The sequence below is a fragment of the Sebastes fasciatus genome, chromosome 14 (genome assembly GCF_043250625.1).
Source record: "Sebastes fasciatus isolate fSebFas1 chromosome 14, fSebFas1.pri, whole genome shotgun sequence".
NCBI classification, from domain to species: Eukaryota; Metazoa; Chordata; class Actinopteri; order Perciformes; family Sebastidae; genus Sebastes; species Sebastes fasciatus.
Genome location: NC_133808.1, coordinates 19,532,640 through 19,555,266, shown reverse-complemented (window position 1 = coordinate 19,555,266; position 22,627 = coordinate 19,532,640). Strand labels below are relative to the sequence as shown.

The 22,627-nt window shown below is 41.3% G+C and overlaps 1 protein-coding gene across 1 annotated transcript; it reads left to right on the top strand.

Annotated features, from left to right (window-relative positions):
* The first annotated feature begins 1,746 nt into the window (after nucleotides 1-1,746).
* trpm2 (transient receptor potential cation channel, subfamily M, member 2) lies at nucleotides 1,747-22,411 on the top strand. The gene is made up of 34 exons (XM_074659532.1): nucleotides 1,747-1,872; nucleotides 3,311-3,414; nucleotides 4,622-4,695; nucleotides 4,901-5,069; nucleotides 5,161-5,341; nucleotides 6,526-6,683; nucleotides 6,794-6,974; nucleotides 7,091-7,152; nucleotides 7,227-7,427; nucleotides 7,860-7,962; nucleotides 9,063-9,184; nucleotides 9,496-9,873; nucleotides 11,429-11,566; nucleotides 11,678-11,807; nucleotides 11,920-12,065; nucleotides 12,340-12,452; nucleotides 14,090-14,188; nucleotides 14,367-14,592; nucleotides 14,686-14,804; nucleotides 14,899-15,031; nucleotides 16,245-16,416; nucleotides 16,580-16,760; nucleotides 16,902-17,083; nucleotides 17,936-18,068; nucleotides 18,893-18,980; nucleotides 19,187-19,271; nucleotides 19,361-19,506; nucleotides 19,599-19,663; nucleotides 20,270-20,299; nucleotides 20,402-20,488; nucleotides 20,581-20,659; nucleotides 20,753-20,854; nucleotides 21,608-21,724; nucleotides 21,849-22,411. Exons 1-34 carry the CDS (start codon nucleotides 1,818-1,820, stop codon nucleotides 21,963-21,965), a joined length of 4,476 nt encoding a protein of 1,491 aa, XP_074515633.1. The 5' UTR covers nucleotides 1,747-1,817; the 3' UTR covers nucleotides 21,966-22,411.
* The last annotated feature ends 216 nt before the right edge of the window (nucleotides 22,412-22,627 follow it).

Sequence of the window (22,627 nt, the reverse complement as noted above, 5' to 3'; positions counted from 1 at the left end):
ATATTTGATCAGTTAAATGTTGTTTTTGTAGTTAATCTTTTGTAAATTGAGCTTATTTTTTGGTCAAATGTTATTTCTATGCAACAGGTTTTGTTAAATATCCACTCATACATTAATTTCTTATCTTATTTTAAGTTGTTACTGTTTGCCACACTCTTAAGTCAAAATGTATTGCAGTAAGAAAAGTAGACAATACTTAAATGCAGAAATACAGCTTGTGATTGGAGCTGTTGTGATGTGCTGACACCTAGTGGTGGTAATTCAGAACAACAGTTAATATGCATATAAATCAATTGAACCTGAAAATGACATAATGCTTTCTGATAACTAAAACAATTAATATCCCATATTTGTCTCTACAGCGATTCTAATTCACCCTTTTGTCTGCAATCTACTTTTACTGTGGTTTACTGAATGTTGGATTCTTACGGGAAAAAAAGTCACTTATTTGAATAATTTCCATTATTACAGACACTGAGATTTTAATTTCCTTTCAATTTTAATTGTGTTTTGCCACATTGATTTATATCCCAGGACCAAACTGCAGCTCACTTCCTGCTGTTCACCTCTGACCCCTTTTACTAGTAAATAAACAGAATAGATTTTCAGGGCACTCATCACTCTTTGTACTGAAGAAACTGTATTATGTACCAGATCAGGGGCCAGGGGTCTGTAACCTGCAGCTCCGGAGCCACATGCGGCTCTTTAGCTCCTCTCCAGTGGCTCCCTGTGGATTTATAAAAATGGAAATGAATAACTGTCTTTTGTTTACATTTTCATTTTTATTTATCATTTTTGTAGGTCTATAGTACGACGGTAAGATGGAGTATTAGGGCCACATTGAGGGAAAAAAATAAACTTGAGATTTCAAGAATAAAGTCAAAATATTATAAAGTAGTAATTTTACATGCTATTTTCTTTTTTTCTCGTAAAGTTATGACTTTATTCTCGTAATATTACGACTTTCTTTTCTCGTAAAGTTATGACTTTATTCTCGTAATATTACGACTTTCTTTTCTCGTAAAGTTATGACTTTATTCTCGTAATATTACGACTTTCTTTTCTCGTAAAGTTATGACTTTATTCTCGTAATATTACGACTTTTTTTCTCGTAAAGTTATGACTTTATTCTCGTTATATTACGACTATTTTCTCATAAAGTTATGACTTTATTCTCGTTATATTACGACTATTTTCTCATAAAGTTATGACTTTATTCTCGTTATATTACGACTATTTTTCTCGTAGTTATGTCTTTATACTCGTAATATTATTGCTTTTTTTCTTGTGAAGTTATGACTTTTTTCTCGTAATATTATGACTTTCTTCTGGAAATCTCAGATGTTTTTTCCCTCAATGTGGCCCTAATACTCATTTGCACTTTGGCCCTCACTGCATTAGACTTATATACTATATATTTAGACTATAAGCTGTGTTAACTTCATCACAATGCTCAAATGTTTTGCGGCTCCAGACAGATTTTTTTCTCTCTTTCTTTTGCCTAAAATGGCTCTTTTGATAGTAAAGGTTGCCGACCCCTGTACCAGACAAATAGCTGAGTTGTCAGGCACAGTAACTATTGAACTCTCAGACATTGTGATATTTTAATGAATGACAACCATAAACACAAGTATATAACAGCTACTGAGAGCCAATCAGAGCTGCATTCAGTAATAAGATCCCTATAGTTGAATACTCTGGAGATGTCACCTGGCAACAAGGGCTATAACTGCCTGGCAAAGGACAATGAAACATAGCTCTGTCACACGCCACAAAGTGTGTGTGTTTTGTCAAGTTCAGACACCAGAAACGACTTCATGTTGTTGCTGTGCTTCGTCCAAATGAGAGGAGGATCTGAAGGCAATAAAAAGGGTAATGTAACTATGATAAATCCTTAAATGTTGTTTTTTTAACTAATGTTTGCAAAAAGGAGTGAGCTTTCTTCCCTTCCACCTGGGGTCTGAAACCACTGATTGAAACGCATAAAGGTATGTGTATTAAACACTCAGACCTGTGAGTCAAACTGTGTTAAGCTCACATTTTTTATATCACAATGCTTTGGTTTGGTGGTAATGTGAGGCCTGACTGGACGGCAGATTATCTTGGAGGAGGTTAATATTGTTTTGAGAGGGTGGAGCGACATACAGTAACAAGGCAATTACAGCCTCTCTGTTCAGTGGAAATCACTGCAGGGATCTGATGACTGAATCAACGGGTTAGTGTGGACTTTAAAGGGACTGTTTGTAACTTCTTACACGTATAAATCAATCCGGGTCGGTGTCCCATACGCTGTACAGACTCAGACTCCAACACAAACTACATGGAAGCACCAAAACCGCAAAGTTATATTTAGTGAAGCCCGTCTGTTAAACGGTGTTGGCCGCGGTCGGAGGACGCAGGGGAGACCGTAGCTTTGGTCTCCTGGACCAGAGTCTCTGCTGTACTCTGCTCCTCTGTTCCTCTGCCTGCCTGCCTTCACTCACACACCTCACTCGTTCTCGCTCTTTCTTTCCACTCTGACGTGCATGCGCGCACACTACACACTGCAGAAGAGTTAGTTTAACTCTGAGAATATCTAGTGAATGTACAGTGGACGTTTGTGCAGAAATAAATGCTGCAGCTCCTCCAGACCAACAGAGGTTTCCCGTGTCTTGTGAAGTGACGGGGCTCTGCAGCAAGTTACGTTATCGTCTCCAACCAAAACTCCAGTGTCTCCCCTGTTCCCTCCAACCGCGGTCGGGAGGCTGAAGCAGGAAAAGCCAACACTAGGATCAGCATTGATTCCTGGAGAGACCTTCGTCTGGTCAGCTAACATTACTGCCAAGCAGGTGAAATATAGAGTGATATTGTGGTTTTAGCTGACGTGTGTCGCCTCACTGTTTTGAGCGATGCTCGTTCATGTCTATGTAGAGTGAGCACAAGCGCGAGCAACAGGAACCTGACTTTCGTTGACTTAAAGGCCACAGGTGTCGCTGTTAACAAGCATTTCTGATTCTTACAAACAGTCCCTTTAAATATGTGGTATTGTAGATATAGGTCCTTAATTAAAAAAGTCCATTTGTTGGAGTTTCCTGCTATAAAAGGGGCCTCGGTGGAGGAAGTCAAGATAATGCTGAAGAGGTCAGATGCCAGCAAGATAAAGCAGTATGTCAGAATACTGAAGTCCAAGGCTCTGCAGGATTTATAGATTAGGAGTCCATAACTGACAAAATGCACTCTCTTTGGCACTTCAGACTTCCTCCACAAGAAGCACTTCTTCCAAGAGGAGGGTTTCAACTCCACCTTTTTTTTTTCTTTTCTACCTCCACAGACATGCTGCCTGGATTAGAGAATAAGGTTCACCCGCAGCCAATGATCGAGCAGCTGCGGCAGCACAAACTTAAACTAAATCGAGTGGTTACTTGTTTGAAAAAGGTCAGTGTTCGCAGTGGTCACATTACTTTTTACCTGCGATCAACCAGTGTGATTCATTCAAGTTCATTACAAGTAAAGGTCAAGTATAGAAGTATTGTCTGAAGAATGGCCCCTGTCAGTGTTATCATATTACTGGATCATCATCATTGATGCATGAATATGTAAGCAGTACTTCACTGCTGTTGTTGGTGGAGCAAGGTATTGCATAGTAATGCATCATATTTTATAATCTGATATGTTTTGCATGTAAAATTATAATCTGAAAAGTAGCTATAGCAGTTAAATCCATGTAGTGGAGTCAAATATATATACAATATATAATATAATATATAATAATAATATATATAAAACAATATATCCTGTTAAAATGTGGTTTTAGAAGTATAAAGTACCATAAAATAGAATAACTCGGGCAAAGTACCTCAGAAATCCATTTAATAAATGTTTGTATTTGAGTAAATGTACTAGAGCTGCAACAATTAATCAATTAGTTGTCAACTATTAAATTAATCACCAACTATTTTGATAATCTATTAATCGGTTTTAGTCATTTCTTGTGGTTTCTTTACTCCTCTATGACAGTAAACGAAATTTTTCACAATCTCCTGTCATTTTATCGACCAAACAACTATTAGATTAATCGAGAACCTAATCAACAGATTAATCTACAATGAAAATAATTGTTGTTTACAGCCCTTAAATGTACTTGGTTACTTCACACAACTGGATGCTTTTGCCAGTCTGTGAAAAACCTGAACTATATCCTTGCTTACAAGTACAACAAATAGTTTGGATTTTAATCATTTACAAACCACACAATAAATCCTTTTTAATCAGGCGTCTAATTAATCCACTCTCAGTAATGCAGTTATGTATTGATCCAGAGCTGGCGCCCAGCTCCTTTCTGTCCCATAGATGTGAGGTTTAGTCAGCTTTCAGGAGGTTGCTCAGCTTCAGTGCAGCTCTGACATCACTGATGCAGTGCTGCCGAGTAAGCCAGCACCCACAGCTCTGACTGCAGAGGCTCGACTCTCTCCTGTCATGCTGTCAGCTCTCAGCCTGATGCAGCTGTGTGTGTGGCATACTGTAGCTCCTCCATGTTGCATCCAGGATGGAGAAACCTGAGGTGAAGTCACGGCGGTTTCATACTCTGGCAATCAGTGCAGCCAGACGCACTAAGCGTGTCTCTCCCTCCCCATCTTTCCAGCGCTGTGCCTTTGCATCCTGGACCAGGGAGAACATCCACAAGAAGGAATGCTGCTTCTTTGAAAAGGGTGTCAGGTAGGATACGCTGCTCTGTGCTGTGTGTTGGTGATGAAAGTCTGTGAACTGACTTTGTATATTTCTGCTGCTGCACAGTAGTACAGAGACACTGTAGTGAGGAGGCATCACCCTCAATCACTCTGTTAATGTAATCTGTTTCTTGTTTCCAGTGGTTTCCTCTGTCTGCATGAAAACATTACATTATCTTTTGTTTCTCCCCTAGAGAGGATGTGTGTAAGTGTGGCTACCCAAAGACAGAACATGTGGACGATGCCATCAAGCCAGAGGACTTCACAGGCGAGTCGTGGGACAGACACAGACATGTCCGCGAAGTGCCCACGGATGCTTTCGGAGACATCAGCTTTGGTGGTTTGGGACAGAAGACTGGCAAGGTGAAACCGTCCTTTCTGTCCACTATAGTAACATGTGAATATGTGCCTGTGTGTGTGTGTCTTTATCCTCGCCCCTTATTGTCATTCTCAGTATGCACGAGTGTCCACAGACACCAGCCCAGACATCCTGTACCAGTTGTTGACTGACCAGTGGAAGCTTTCCCCTCCCAACCTGCTGATCTCTGTGACCGGAGGAGCCAAGAACTTCTACCTGAAGGCTCGACTCAAGAACATGTTCCACAGAGGTCTCATCAAAGTGGCCCAGACAACAGGTCAGACTCCAGGTGTTCCAATGATTAGCCAGAGAGTCTGTGAAAGCATGTTTTATGAGTACATGTGTTGTTATGGAGTTTCTGCATGTGGTAAAATATATCACCTCAAAAGTCCTCTCCTTCTGCCTGAGCAGGTGTTATTTTAAAGTGCAGTGTTTATTCATTCACTGCTTACTGATCTTACTGACTGTGTCCCATTTCATACTGCGTACAGTCAAACTGGATTTTAAGTAAATAGTGTGTTCATGTGTCTACTCAAATATGCCAGATTTCAAGCTACTCACAGCTAGATAAAAAACAAAAACAAGTTGTAGTTGGTAGCGAGGCAGCACCAGAAGGATTTTGCAAACAAACAAATGAATTATTTATTTGGAAAATCATTTTGCTCTGAGTTGAGTTTAATTGGCAGCAGCTTTCATAAGCCACTGCCAGTTTCTGTAGAGTACAGTTCTGTTCTGTACAGTAGTGAAGTATGTGGTCCATGTCCACATACCTTTGTTGATTTTGGCTGTTTTTTCTTGGTTTGACCTATAGGCCCCTTAGTTCAAATTAAGGGGCATCTTAATGCTACATCATACAATGATATTTTAGATAATAGTGTGCTTTCAAATTTGTGCCAAAAGTTTTCTGTTTTAATATGACAATGCTCCCATGCACACAACTGAGTTTGGTGTGGAAGAAGTTTAATAGGCCTGCAAAGAGTCCCGACCTCAACCCCATCCAACACCTTTGAAATGAATCTGAACACCGACTGCGAGTTAGGCCTTATCGCTGTGTCAGTGGACGATCTCACTATACTGTAGCTCTTGTGGCTAAATGGGAGCAAATCCCTGCTGCTAGCTTCCTAAATATTGTGGAAAGCCTTCTCAGAAGAGTTAAAGCAAGAAAATTGATACCACCCTCGTTTTGTCTGTTGGATATGAGACTACAGCCAGCAGCCAGTTAGCTTAGCATAAAGACTGGAAACAGGGTGAAACAGGGTGAAACAGGGTTAGCCTGGCTCTCTCAGAAGATAATAAAATCTGCCTACCAGCACCTCTAAAGCTCACTGATTTAACATACCATTTGTATAATCTGTACGAAAAAAAAAGAATATAGTATATTATAGCCCATATGGTATTTGTACATATACTGTACTACATGGCCAAATGTAGTATTGACTTTGGGACCCATGTTGTACTCAGGTGCGTGGATCATCACCGGCGGTACGCACGCAGGTGTGATGAAGCATGTAGGGCAGGCTGTGAGGGACTACGCCCTGAGCAGCTCTATGCCGATCGTAGCTATCGGAGTCGCAACGTGGGGAATAATTCACAACAGGGACGCTTTGGCGAATCCAGAGGTGCGATAAACACATTCACACATGTGGTTTGTCTTTCTTTTAGTGAGATTCATAACCTGCATGGTCATACGTCCTTTCTCTCCTCCTCTTCCTCCTCCTCTTGTCTGCAGGGTTGTTTCCCAGCCCATTATTTGATGGACATCAAGGGCCAGGGCCGACTCTCCTGCCTCGATAACAACCACACCCACTTTCTGCTGGTGGACGATGGGACTCAGGGACGCTATGGAGTGGAGATTGAACTGCGTAGCCGTCTGGAGAAATGCATCTCCGGAAAGCGTCTTGGAACTAAAGGTTAAAAATGGCTGATGTCTGCAAAAGCAGCAAGCCGTCACAGATAACATCTCAAATCTGATTCTTTTTTTATCTGTCCTGCTTTTACTATTGATTTTTTATCGTCTAACCTCCAGAGAGCGGTGTGACCATCCCTGTGGTGTGTGTGGTTTTGGACGGAGGACCAGGCACTCTGAATGTGAGTCATCAGTACTCTGTCTCTCTCTGTCTCTGTCACTGTCTTGTCTGACTGTCTTGTGTGTCTCGTCTCAGACCATCTTTAATGCCATGCTGAATGGTACACCATGTGTGATCTTGGAGGGCTCTGGGAGACTAGCAGATGTGATCGCCCAGGTGGCAGGACTGCCAGTGACCCGGGTCACAATCGCCCTCATCCACCAGTTACTGAAAAAGTTCTTTGGCCAAGAGTATGACAACTTCCACGACATCAAGATCATAGAATGGACCAAGAAGGTATGTGAGCATACTGACGACCTCGACAATTACAGACCAATTTCCAAGCCACCGTTTCAGCTGAGACTGATGAGAACGAGATAAACCAAAGTATTGGACATATTGATGGGGATTATGACTCTAGATGAAAAGTCACGGGATTGAAATTATTACAATTTATCCTTTTGGGATCATGTCTATACCACATTTAATGGCAATCCATCCCATAGTTGTGAAGACATTTCACTCTGAACCAAAAATGTCGACTACATTGTGGCGCTAGAGAAAAAATCAGAAGATCACCAGTATCAGTAGGCTTTATCCTCTGGGGATTATGAATGTCTTCAATGTGACCGATCAGAGCCTAAGGTCCTCTAGGAAAGGGTCTCCTGGCTGCTCCTACGTCCAGGTTTGATGTGAAACCTTACACACTGTGTCTCCTCTCTTTGCCAGATTCAGGACATCATCAGGATGTCTCACTTGCTGACAATATTCAGAATAAGCGAGGACAATCACGGGGATGTGGATATGGCTATTCTTCAAGCACTACTCAAAGGTAGGGATTTGGTTTTCATGCAGATGCTCAGCACCAGACTGGACTGTCTGTAGACGAACAACACAGCGATATAGTATAAAGAGGAAAAGGCTTGGTGCCAAATCGGCTCTTAGCAAGTATAATGTTGCTTCTCAGAAGTCTAATCGAATGGACTGTGGTATCAAATGTGCCGAGATCAAGATGGAAAACCCACACAGATATTCTTGCAGATATTTTCACCTTAACGATTGTTTTTTTATACAGAGAGACACTGATAGCCACACTTAATCTACTCTTTAAATATATGCAGTGCTTCTTGCAAACATATTCCTCCTAATGCTGGTCTTGAGAAAGACAGATGAAACCCATTGAGAGCAAGCTTAATGCATATTGTTATAAAAGTATACTGAGCCAAAGTGTGTCCACCACACTGGACATTCACTAAGTGTTTTCATCGTGATGACTCAACGTTCCAGCCAAACTGCTTTGCCTGTAGTTTCCATCTCTGAGCTCAATTAACAATAATAATGTAATTAAAATGCATTTCCAGGCAGTCGTCCTGCTCACTCAGCGAGGAAATCCACTGTCTTTTTTGCTCTGTGGAACAAAGTTCATAGTAGAATCTGTGTTTTTGAATAAAGTACTTGCTGCTTGACCATGCAGTATGACCCCAGGTTATGTTACATGTTATGTTAAAGCGCTGAAACAATTAGTTAATTTATCGATTTGTTGATTGAGAGAAAATTAATCACCAGGAAGAAAATTTATCGAGCAAAAATGGCGAAACTAGTTCTCTGATGATTTGCTGCTTTACTCCATTCATATTCCCCACCATCGCAGTGAATTGAATAATACCTTTGGCTTTTTAACTGTTGGTTTGAGGGGGGAAAAAAAGAGCATCACTGTTTATCACTGTGTGCTTAAGAATATTCTGACAATGAATAGACTTGAATAGTTGCATCATTATACAGTAAAAGATGCCTTGATTGAGGAGAGTGGATGAACTGTTTAGAGTGTAGAGAGACTGTCTTGTAACAGAAACATATAATTTCTCCTGCATTCAATCTGTTCTGTTGACTCGATGTACACAGAATTGAGTGTCACTATAATTGTCCACTCAGCTTCGAGGACCAGCGAGTCGCTGGGAATCGAGTCCTGGAAGAGGCAGCTGGAGCTGGCTATAGCCTGGAACCGAGTGGACATCGCTGAGACTGAGATCTTCACTGAGGAGAGCCAGTGGAAGGTGGGTTTGCCTGTTATATAACATACTAACACCAGCAGCAATCTGTGTCAGACTGTCAGGATAAACCAATAAAGGCCATCCTCTGAACTTGACCCTGTGTTGCAACCTGTCTTGTCTGTATTAAAGGGATAGTTTGGGTGTTTTGAAGTGGGGTTGTATGAGGTACTTATCCATAGTCAGTGTATTACCTACAGTAGATGACGGTCGGCACGCCTCTAGCTTGGAGAAACAGGCAGAAGCTTTTCCACATTAAATTAGAGAAATGTGTTCCTCTGAAAAACTGTAGTGTTCTTCTTGCTTGTTCCCTCCAGTCCAGTGACCTCCACTGGGCCATGTTCTCAGCCCTGGTCGGCAACAAGCCTCAGTTTGTGAGTCTGCTGCTGGAGAACGGTGTGAGTCTGAGGGATTTCCTGCAGGACGAGGAAACTCTGTGTGAGCTCTACAAACAGCTGCCCAGCTGCATCTTTCTCCGCAAGCTGGCCAAGCGGGTCCACAGCGCCTGCCGCAGAAGGAGGAAGGCGTTCCGCATCAGGCCAAGGGCTCACTTGGGGCAGGGCGAAATGATCTCCATGACTCATGTGTCTGATGAGGTTCGCCACCTGCTGGGCAGTTTCACCAAGGCTCTCTACCCTCCCCCCTCCGACATGCCTTACCACTTCAACATGTCCAGGGAGGAAACATCAGTATCAGTGAGTTTGTTTATCCATCATCTACAGCTGAATCAATCTAGTTCGACAACCAAACTAAGTGCTTCATACTACAGTATACATACCTACTAATCAAATTAGGGTTGTGGTATTTAAGGTGCTGACGTCAGGTCCTCTGTATTAATTCTGGTAACCGGGGGTTTATTTCACAACTAATGATTATTCTCATTGTCGATTAATCTGTCAATTATTTTCTCTATTAATCTATTAGTTGTTTGATCTATAAAATGTCAGAAAATGGTGAAAAATGTCAATCAGTATTTCCCAAAGCCCAAGATGACGTCCTTAAATTTCTTGCTTTGTCCACAACTCAAAGATATTCAGTTTACTGTCATAGAGGAATAAAGAAACCAGAAATTATTCACATTTAAGAAGCTGGAATCAGAGAATTTTGACTTATTTTTTAATAATAGACAACTATTCGATTAATTGTTGCAGCTCTATTATTTCACTGGGAGGATTTTCCTTCTATGAGGCAAGAGCAAGTTTCTTTTTATAGCATATTTCAGCAACAAGTTAATTCAAAGCGCTGTGCATAAAACATTAAATGCATCGAGACGAAGTGCAAAAGAAACACATTATAAAAGGTAAGTTAAAAAATAGAATGCATAGCATAAGATGGAAAATAAAACCCACTGAATAATAAAAATAATAATAATGATGATATTAAAAGAGGAAAAGGGGCGTTTTTTGGTTAAGTTTTTCCTTATCTGATGAGAGGGTCGTACTGTAAAGAACAGAGGGAGTTGTATCCTGTACAGATTGTAAAGACCTCTGAGGCAAATTTGTGATTTTGGGCTATACAAATAAATTGACTTGAATTGACTTGAAAATCAATCTCTGTTCTTTTATTTATTTTTAAAAACTAAAACATTGTGGGTTTTTTTCTGATTCCAGTATTTTTTCAAAAGACTACTTCTAGGCCAACAAATAGATAAAGGGATGAAGGATTCACTATTCTCCCACCAGAATTATGCACAGAGTATTTAAATGTTATTTCCCAATGTGAAGATCTAGAGGAGGTATAATAACAGTTAGCTAAAATAATGAAATATGACAAATCGTAGTTGGTGTCTGGACATGCTTTTGGAGGATTTGGACTTGTTATACAGTATCAGCCGGACTTCTGACCACCCCCACCTCACGCCTCAGCACCATGGGAGCCAGGGCGTTCAGCTGCTCTGCTCCCAGGCTCTGGAACTCACTCCCCCCACACATCCGGCAGTCTGACAATATCACATCATTCAAATCCCTCCTCAAAACCCACCTGTTTAAACTGGCATACTCTCTCTAGCACTCATCCGCACCCATCATATGTGTCTGTACAAATATGTCTCTGTCATGTCCTGTTGTTTTTATATTGTTTTATCTGTCTATGTTTTAATTAATTCTTGTAAGGTGTCCTTGGGTGTCCAGAAAGGCGCCACCAAATAACATTTATTATTATTATTATTATTATTATTATTATTATTATTATTATCTGGTTACATCCATAAACCTGCACTTGATGCAACACATTCCTTCACTCTTCATCTAGCTGTCTAAAAGTTCGACGGCTTCCCAGGCGCCACTCAGGGAGGAGGATGCTGAAGCACAGAGGGAGCCGGGCAGAGACCTCTTCCTCTGGGCTGTCGTCCAGAACAACAAGGAGCTGTCTGAGATTGCCTGGGAGCAGGTAATCAAAGCACTTATACAGAGTTTGAAAATAGTTGTTTTTGTGTTGTTGTTGTGTGTTGTTGTGTGTGTGGCGTTGCATCTTTCTGTGTCTGTATCTGCATGTGCACAGTGTAGAGACTGCATGTCCGCTGCTCTGGCCGCCAGTAAGATCCTGAAGACAATGGCAGAGGAAGGAAGTGATGCAGACGAGGCCCAGGAAATGCTAGAGCTCGCCAATCACTATGAGCAACACGCCATTGGTATTATACTACTACAGAAATAATGTTACTGATGTGAAATGGATGTTACAAGGTTAGCATTTGTCTTCATTGTGTGTGTGTGTGTGTGTGTGTATGTGTGTGTGTTTCCCAGGTGTGTTCGGTGAGTGCCACAACTGCGACGAAGAGCGAGGTCGGAAGTTGTTGGTTCGTGCGTCTCCGTTTTGGGGAAGGACGACGTGCCTGAGGCTGGCACTGGAGGCTGATGATAAAAGCTTTGTAGCTCAGTCAGGTGTTCAGGTAGAGAAAACTTTCAGATTTATCTTTAGGGGATTTTTTCTTTCAACAATTTAAGAACTCAGGAGTGTTGAAATCTGGAGACTTGAACATTTTGCCATCTGTTTGCACCTTAACGTAGAAAAAACACAACTTTTTGGATTAGAAAAACTGATGAAATCCTGCCACCTGATGAATGAGACTCTCGTTTTGATACCCACATATGAGTCATGAGTATTTAATCTCCCCGCAACATTCAGTGCTGCAGATTCAGTCTGATAATGTGTCTGTCTTCAAGGCTCTTCTGACTCAGATCTGGTGTGGTGAGCTCTCAGTGGACAACCATGTGTGGAGAGTGCTGGTCTGCATGGTCTTCTTCCCTCTTATCTACACTGGCTTTCTGATTTTCAGGTGAGTCCTGTAAGTTATATGTGTAAAACTGTGAGATCAGCCTTCTTATCGCAGTCAGTGCTGTGGCAAGTTTCTGTCTAGAGTGATGAGAGAGAGGCAGCAGAATGCACAAAACACAATATTTGTCTATCAATTCTGCTAAAGATCTTTAATGCGAGCACACATGCCGTCACTCCTAGTGAATGAGCACCCTGCAATGAGTTACATACAGCCCTATAAAGTATTACAGACAACCATAAAACACCTGTCCGTGCCAGGTGTCAACATCCTCCACAGAAGCTAATCTAATACATAGGTTAAATCTATCACAAGCTCTTTTCCCATGCTCTGCAGTGTTATAAATGCTTACAACATCTGTTTCTTAAAGATTGCAAAACTATAAGATTACATGCATGTAAATCCTTAATGCCACAATTTCCATCACATCCTTCTGGCCAATGATTGTTCTGCTTGGTCATACAGCAGCCAAGACACCTAAAGCTTCAGGATGTTGTCATATAAACCTAAGACAATAATGCTGCTATGGAGACTCCGCAAAATTGACAGTAGTTTTATGCTTTTTATGCCTCCCCTTTAATCACATGCATAAAAATTCATAACAGTGTCATAAAGGAGTTTCAGTAGTGCAGCTCCTTCTTGAGAAACAGTCTGGAAAATTTGACTTCACTTAGATTAGGATTTATTTATATGACAGCATGTCAAGGAGGTCTGTTCTGTTGTGCAGAAGAGTCAATATAATTAGTTTCTGTTACAGTACATACTGGAGGTGTCGCGATATACTGGTATTGGCGATAACCGTGATATTATAAAAATGAAATATTGATGTCATGTTAATAATACTCATATGATAATATCGTGTAAATAATCCAACGCCTCTTAAATCATTTCTTTTTCTTTTCGTTCTCTCTTGTTCTCTCTCCTCCACAACGCCCCACAAACAAATGAGTGTAATTAATTTACCAAAAAAGAGACAAAACGCACAATAAACAAAGTTAAAGATGAATTTGATTGTTAGCATTATTGTTTTTTCTCAAATTTTCTATAGATATCGTGAAAATATCGTTATTGTGAATTATTTTGGCCACAATAATCGTATAGTGTAAATATGATATCGTAAAAGCCCTAATATATACAGTAATAAAAGAGTAATAAATTCATTATAGATGCATACATTTTGTGTAATAGTAGGGGTTTATTTCATAGAAAAATACAGCAAGACCTCTTTTCCTGTTTTCTTTGCTAACTGATTCATGTTCTTTGTCATTTGATATCTGAAAGTTAGGGCTGCCCCCTCTTAGTCGATTAGTCGACTAAGATTTCTTTAGTTGATTAGTCGATTTTTATGCGTTTTTCATGCTGAATGACTTATTTCCAAGAAACTTATGAGCACATCTCTGGTAAACAGATTTAAGATTTAAAGTGGTGCTTTTATGTGATTCTTTGTGGAGAAACTCAGTTTTACAGATTTGTCGATTAAATCAACTAATCGATTAGTCGACAAAATCATAAGAGTGTTAGTCGACCAAGAATTAGGTTGGTCAAGGAATGTATTAACATATTTGTGCTACTGCTTCTACTACATCTATAGCGACGTTCAAACGCGTTACGGTTACTTAATGAGTTATAATTCTCCCCAGACGTGATGAAGTCATTCACAAAGAAGCTGAGATGAAAGAGGAGATGAAGACGGTGGAGACGGTAACAGGAAGTACAGTTCGAACTAATTCTCGTAGCCTGTAAGTAGACAGACAGCTTTTATTACACTAACAGCAAATGTGTGACCATTTCCTGACTTGAGTTTATACACACGTTAATATTTTAGATTTTTGTTGGTGATTTTGCAGGACAGTTCGGGGAAAGCAAGAACTAAGTGCCCGAAATGTCTCTGACCCCCAGTGACCTTTCTGTCCGCAGCCTCTCCTCCAGCCTGGAGCGCCTGAAGCCTCTGGGCGGCTGGTCCCGGCTGGTCCACCTGTACAGCTCTCCGCAGGTCAAGTTTTACTGGAATATCGTGTCTTACTTCGCCTTCCTCTTCCTGTTTGCTGTGGTGCTGATGATCGATTTCCAGACTACGCCCTCTGCTGCGGAGGTGCTGCTCTACATCTGGCTGCTCTCTCTAGTGTGTGAGGAGGTCCGACAGGTGAGAGAGTGCAGCTGGGACACGTGTTATTGCTGCCTTTATTCTAAGAAACATTTACATCACTAAACTGCCAATTTGTCTTTTCTACCTCAGCTGTTTCATGATCCTGATGGCTTTGGGTTTCGTAAGAAAGCCAAGATGTACATCAACGAGCTGTGGAATATTTTAGATGTTCTGTCCATCCTCCTCTTTATTCTCGGCCTCGCATTTAGGTACGTTTCCTTCCTCCCAGACAATCAATTTAGGCCATTTAAGTGCTTTCCACCCTCTTAGTTATCCATGAATCACCCTGTTTTTCCATTTCAGGCTGACGACTGAGCTGTTCTACGCTGGGAAAATCCTCCTCTGCATCGACTTTGTGGTCTTCTGTCTCCGTCTCATGGCCATCTTCACAATCAGTAGAACCCTGGGACCCAAAATCATCATAGTCAGGAGGATGGTGAGAGGCTCGCACACAAATGTGATGAATGCCGACCTGATGTAATGTGGAAGCAACTGCAGAGCACCAAATGCTATGCTCCAAAACACCTTTTATCTTATACAAAAAGAGGCTTCTTCCTCGCTGGGCCTCCATCTGGTGTCTGCAGATGAATATGTGCACTTTGTGTTAAATGAAAGGTGTTTTTGAACAAAGTGTCGCAGCTGGTCTGTTTGTTCCCAAAACAGTCAGTCAAACCTCATTATTGTTTGTGCAGAACACAGAAACTTCTCACTGCTAAATATATAATCTGTTATATATGTGACGCTTTAGGGCGCTTTCACAAGCCAACATTTCGTCTGTTTTAATCAAACTCTGATGCGGTTCGTTTGGGCAATTGCGAACGCAGTAATCGTACTCTGGTGCGGACCAAAACAATCAGTCCAAGACCGCTTGCCAGAGGTGGTCTCATACCGTTTCCAAAGGAACCAAAATGTAGGCTGCCTGTACGGGCATTTGTTGAGATGGATACAGGTAGACAACAGGTAAACATGACTGGGAGAGGACTGACTTAGACTTCTGCACAAGTCTGATGTTTGCTTGACATCTGGGCTGAAGAAAACATCATCCATCCATTATCTGTAACCACTTATCCTTCAGGGTCGCGGGGGGGCTGGAGCCGATCCCAGCTGACATTGGGCGAAGGCGGGGAAGAAAACATCAGAATACGCTAAATAAAGTCCACAAAAACAGTGACGTTTATAAAGTCATTGGAGATAAACTGGATTCCTGCGTACAGTAGATCAGTGCTGAGTCAAAGGGAAAACACTTCAACAGCAATACATTAAAGTCCGCGATTCCCTGCGTAGAAGTGGCAGCTCTCAAGACGAAAAATATAAATTTGCTCCGTCTTACACAGCCCTCAGCAGATAATTTGTATCTATTAAGTCCACTTTAATTTATGCGCAGTGAAACCAAACCAGACTAAATAGAAAACCAACCAAAACTATCAATTTCACTCTGATTCAGACTAGCCAGACGGACTATGGCATGTGAAAGCGCCCTTAGGCAGCGTGCAGACTGACAAATCCAACTCTCCGAAGTTTTAAATTTAAAAACGTAGCCCAGTAGATGTCACCCATCAGAAAATAAAGTCTCCACTGTACACACATTACATGTCACCGGTTGCAGTATTCAGATGTGTCCCGGTGACTGACGTCTGTTTGTCCTCCAGATGACGGACATGTTCTTCTTCATGTTCCTGCTGAGTATCTGGGTGGTGGCGTACGGCGTGGCCAAACAAGGCATCCTCATCCACAACGACATCCGTCTGGACTGGATCATCCGCGGAGCTGTTTATGAGCCGTACCTCATCATATTTGGGGATTTTCCCACAAATATTGATTGTGAGTCAGTGGAGATGGATAATAGTAATACCTTCTTTGTAGTCGAAACGCTGAAGTTTGAAGTGAAAAATAACTATAATAAGTACAAATATTCATGAGGCTCAGACCTGGTTGTTTAATTAAGATATTACCAGGAAGAAAACAATCTGTTTGCCCTCTGCAGATGCTGCGTTTGAAATCGACAAGTGCACCATGAACGGCACCGATCCCCTGAAGCCCAAGTGTCCTGTGCTGAATGAAAACCAACTGCCAGCCTTCCCCGAGTGGCTCACCATCATCATGCTTTGTATTTACTTGCTCTTTGCCAACATACTGCTGCTCAACCTGCTCATCGCCATCTTCAAGTGAGTTCTCCTCCACATCTTTGTGTCTTAATTCAGACATAATTTGAGCTTTTCTCTGCGACAGCTTAGATGCTAATACCTTCTAATACCACTTTATAACCAGCCTCCTCATCCTCTGCTTCTCTTTGTGTTCCTGCACAGCTTTACGTTCCAGGAAGTTCAGGACAACACAGACCGGATTTGGAAGTTTCAAAGATACGAGCTAATCAAGGAGTACCACAGCCGCCCCACTGCCCCTCCTCCCTTCATCATCTTCAGCCATCTTTACCTCCTCATCAGGAACACGGTGCTCTGCAGGCCCCCCATCAGGAGCAAAGAGTTTAGTAAGTGTTGATTTATTTATTCCTGCCTACGCTGAAAGTAGACTTCCTCTCTACTTTTAGCTTCATCACGCTGTTAAAACGCTCATGCAAAAACATTCTTACTGTTTTTAGACTACAGACCAGATTGTTGTCGTTATAGTCAAAAATAAAAGTCATATTCACAGATCTGCAGATCAAGCATTGAATTTGTCTCTGATGAAAGTTAATTATTGACCTTGGAAGTACTAGTTTGACAAAAAAAGAAATTTCAAGCACAAAGTCCACTTACTGGAATTTTTCCAGAGCTTTCAGGCACATCTCGTAGCCTTCATCAGCGGGTGGAGGTTGCTCAGCCGTCACGGAAATGGATCAGTTTTGGGGTTTTTTTTGGTTTGTTTTTGTGTTTTTATTGGTCTTAAAGATATGCACTGGAAATTATAAAAATTTTAAAAAAATACATCATTCAAAACAAAACATTAATTGAAAAATAAATAAATAATAATAAATTAAAAAAAATAAAAAAATTATTACTAATAATGATAATAATAAATACCCTCCCCCCCCCAAAAAAAAATAAAATAATAATAATGGCGACTCCCATCCCCCACCTCCCAAATATATTTCCATGTAATACACTAGATGTGTTAGGATGCAGTTAAGATATGGTTCAGTTGTTAATATCATGTAACCTAAGTATGGATTTTTGGTTGTTTATGAGGGGATACTGCAACCTTTGACCTTTCTCCAGCTGTCAATGACCTTTGACCCCTTCACGGTCGATGCTGTGACTGATTTTGGTCTGATGCTGCATGACAGACACACATGCACAGTATTAGATAAGGTAGTGACTAAGCATCTGGCGCTGTTTTTCAGAGACTGAGCTTCCTCAAGTGGAGGAAGAGGAGTTGCTGTCCTGGGAGGCCTTGATGAAAGACCGATACCTGCTGTCCACACAGCAGGAGGAGAGCCAGAGCATGGAGCGACGCATCCTGGACACGGCCCAAAAGTAAAAATCTAACAGGAATGTAGCCCAGTGTAGCTGCATAGCAATCCTCTAGAGTAGTGCTGTCTATGTAAGACCCCTCGTCACACCTTAAATATGTTTAATATATATGTTTACCTCCACAAATTGTCCTGTAGGGATAAAGCTATCCAGTATTTTACAACCAACACAACATTTTTTTATAGCATATAAAGCTTTTTTATGACCTGTATCCCATTAATCATCTTGTGACCCCTCAGCTTTATGTTGCAACCCCCTTCGGGAGCCTGACACCCAGTTGGAAATAAACTTTAAAGCTGCCCTAATCAATAAAAACCTACAGAGAATTACCACCCAGCTCTGCAGTTCCCCTCTGCTCTGTGCAGCTCATTGTTTTGGTTCCCTCTGCACCGCAGTCTTCAGCGTTGTTACCAGCCACAGCAAAAATCAGTTGATGGAAGTTTTTTAGGGAATAGTTCAGTGTTTTGTGCAATGCGCTTATTTGCGCTCTTGCCAAGAGTGAGCTGAGAAGATCAATGTCACTGTCTGTTAAATGTGAAGCAAGAGCCACGTAGCAGTTTACTATGAAGACTAAAACAGGGATTTTGTTACTTTTGGACAGAGTCGCGCTAGTTGTTTCTTCCTCTTTGTGCTAAGCTAAGTGGTTGGAAGCTGTAGCCTACCAATTTTCTCATCTAACTCTTGGCAAGATTTCACAAACTATTGCTTTAATGCAGCAACATCGTCTATGTGTTTTTAAGGTTTGATGAGGCTCAAATTGACTAAGCATGAAGAGTATATAACATTAAACAGTCTAGGAGTGACGCTGTGCTTCTTTGTTTCCTGAGGGTTACCGCCATATCTGATCGACTGGAGAGGGAAGAGGAGACAGGCTCTGATGCCGTGGTGCAAAGACTGGCTCGACTAGAGGAGCAGGTTGTGCCCTGATTTTTGGTTATCACTGATGTGGCACCTGTGTCTGTAACATTTCACACTACGCTGAAGGCACGATGCAAAAAACAGATGACACACTTCATGACGTGTTTTTCTCTCCAGATGTCCCCGATGGAGAATCTGTCATCTTCCACGTTGTCTAAGCAGTCATCAGAAGTGTTTGACCCGCTTTTATTTTGTCTCATCAGGTCGTCCAGTCAGCCAAAGCACTGCAGTGGATTATGGAAAGTCTGAAATGTGGAGGTTTTACAGCAAAAGAAGCACAACCACCGGGTCAGCAACCAGCCTCCTCATTCATTATTATTGTTAACATATCACATGTAAATCTCCTTGTTTGTGCTCACTGTTATTCTTCTCTACAGTATTGACTACAACAGATGAGTCCCCCGACACTTTGAGAAATACGTCAGAGAAAGAGGACGGGTTCCACATGAACGCCCGTCAGTTTCGCTACCCGGACAGCAAACTCGAGCGCTTCCCTGTGCCTGAGGAGAAAGTGCCATGGGAGGTATTTCACACAAATTTCCACCACAAAACCACCAGCTGCTGTCGGTCCTCACAACATCAGATCCAGGTTGTTTTCATGTCCTCTTTTTTCAGGTCAGCTTCATCTCATACATGCCGGCTTATTACGCCTCTGAAGACGGTGGGGACCATGTAGATGGGTATGTTTTTACCAAGAGAGGACCACACATGATGTTTTGTTCCTATTAGGCTTGGTGTGTGTGTGTGTGTGTGTGTGTGTGTGTGTGTGTGTATATATGTGCAGCTAAGACAAGTCATTACGGGTGTTTTTGTTAATAAAACAAAAGATTTTTCTATTAAAGAGGGCCTATTATGCTCATTTTCAGGTCCATACTTGTACTTGTATTTTGGGTTTCTACTAAAACATGTTTGCATGCTTTAATGTTCTTATTCAAATGTGTTACTTGGTGACATCACCACGTTACGGAAGAAAAGGCGGGACTTCGATCCAGACGTTTTAGGCAGTTCAAGAGCAGTGTTTCTGTGGGGGAGAGTAACTCCCTTTCGTGTGGACTTTGGGCTTTGTAACTTTGCAGACCTTTTACATGCACAAAAATATATATATATAACACTAAAGGAAAGGGAAAAAGCACAAAAGCACAATAGGTCCTCTTTAAAACATATCAAAGCAAATATAAAAATGTATCTGAAATACTTTAACTAACCTGTCTGACCTAACCCCGGCTCCACTACCTCATTACGAGGCTCCTTATCTCTTATATTTCATTTAATCTCTCTCCTTACAGATCAGAATCAGAAGACATAGATGATTACAGGTAGAGTATGATACTAGATAAGATACACAAGGCATCAAATATCACTTACAGTAGCTCCACAAGCACGTCTTGATGTCTGATGAGTATCTGATCTGTCATTAGAAACCCAGAAGGGAGGACGGGCATCAGGGGACGAGGTGCACTGAGCCGCCTCGGTCCAAATCTGAATGTAGACCTCGTGCTGACACGGTAGGTCCTCTCATGTCCCTTAAAACAGCTGGTCCACCACCACTGGATTGCATAGCCCGATATATGACTTTGAACATTTCTTTTTTTTTTAGCTGGCGAGACAGCGAGAGATCAGTTTTGGAGTACCTGGTGGTTTGGGATGAGAGGCAGGGAACATTGGCTCTACCTGGAGTGAGTCCTTCTGTTTTCTTCACTTCACTGTTTTTTACTTTTTGAGCTGTTCAAATAAATGTACCGTTCTGTTGTGCTTTTTGAACCCTTCAGGGGCCTGTCCAGTCTGCTGATCTCTTGCCAGTGACTCTTAAGAGAACCATGGGGAAGAAGCTGTATGAACAAATAAATGAAATAGTATCAGAGGGAACAAAGGTAAGTCTGTTCAACACTTTGAGGGCCAATGTGGTTTACAGACAGCAGTCAGACTAATAAGAAATTAAATTTAAAAAAGTATTTTTCAACCTAGACCCTATTTTCTCATGTTTTTGTGTCTAAGTGACTAATGGGGTCAACACTTTTTTGAAATTGGTCCAGTATTGAGGGAGAACGCTGTAACTAGCACCCACAAAATGAGCTACGAGGGCAAGTGAGCAACATTAATGTAACGTTACGTTCGCTAAAAGTGCTTGTTTTTGCCACTGACAGGCTCAGATTGTTATTATAAGTGTGTGACAACATTATGGAAAGGACCCTACAGAGAAATAAAACATCTTTCTGACCTTTCACTTGATCCGGTCTGTTTGTTATCAAGTCCAAGTCTTGCTCAAGGAGGAGTCTCATTGTGAAATCTGAATATCCGTATACTCTGGCCATCGAATTCAAAGACCTCATCCACATTGTTGGAATCATCTAAATATTCAGCCATGACATTGAAAATCTTTTAGATAACACTAAGCTACTCTTTCTGTACTCCAACACAACAAACTCTTCCTGGCTGGCACATCTGATCACACCGAAGACTTGATGCCTTGTTCTGTTGTGAAGCATCAAACCTGTTGATTTGATTACTGTGTAAAAATGAAATGAGTTAGATGGATCATAATGAATTCAAACATGCTTTTCTTGACTCTGATATTGAGGAACTTGTAAATTCTGAATTGCAGTTACTGTGTTACTGTGTTTTAGGTGTTTGAGGGTTATGTGGACGACTGCAGGAACACCGATAACGCCTGGGTGGAAACCACCGTCCTGAACATTCACCTGGACAGAACGAGCCAGGTGATGGTAGACGTCAACAGCATGGTGAGAAGGCACTTGACTGATGGATTATTTGTTTCCTCTGCATTTGGCTGATATTTGGGGATGAAATTCAGGTCATGATACAGTGAATATTTACTTATTGTTTTGTGATTATCTCCATCTCAAGGTGTCGATCAGCCACGGCGGTCTTCAGTGGCGGGAGGTGAGCGGAAAAACCAGACTCAGCTCAAACCAAAGAGATTCTCTGCGGCAGGTTGCCGAGCTTCACAACAGAAAGTTCTGATGTTCAACTCTGCCACAGCTGTAAACGTGCCTCTCTCCATCAACCGCAGAGGGTTTCTTCTGCCTCTTCATGTAGCCTTTTATTCATTCTGTTGCACTGAAAGCACTTGAAACAAGACACTATGAAGCCATAATGGATGCTGCTGGGATTATTTCTTATTTGCACATAGGACAGACTGTTTAGCCCACACACTGTGCTAGCCTGTACACTGAGAAAAAACACCGCAATTTTGAGGTAGTTGTACTTCACATGAGTATTTCCATTTTATGCTACTTCATACTTCTACATCACTACATTTCAGAGGCAAATATTGTACTTTTTACTTCACTACATTTATCTGACAGTGCAGTTAGTTGCTACTTTTTACGGTACAAAACATCTAAATGCAAATCATCTTACTGTATATAAAATGATGCTGATGATGATCACTATAAGTACTAGCTCCACCAAAATGCCACTTACAAGGAAATGCATTAATAATCAGTGCCTGAAATGGGCCGGTACGCCTTTTGGTGTTCCTTCTCATTATCCAATTAAATCTGTACTGTAGACAGATATGTTATTTTAAGTTGGTTTTATTGTAGCATACATGCAATATTATATTTGTGTACAATTTGCTTTGTATCAATAGCTACATAAAAGGTTTTTATGTACAACTGTGG

Excerpts from the sequence above, each read along its gene's own strand:
- trpm2 (XM_074659532.1), top strand. The coding sequence starts at position 1,818 with ATGTTGTTGCTGTGCTTCGTCCAAATGAGAGGAGGATCTGAAGGCAAT. Across the intron at positions 11,808-11,919 it reads CTATGAGCAACACGCCATTG|GTGTGTTCGGTGAGTGCCAC; the intron begins GTATTATACTAC and ends TGTGTTTCCCAG. Across the intron at positions 17,084-17,935 it reads CATCAGGAGCAAAGAGTTTA|AGACTGAGCTTCCTCAAGTG; the intron begins GTAAGTGTTGAT and ends GCTGTTTTTCAG.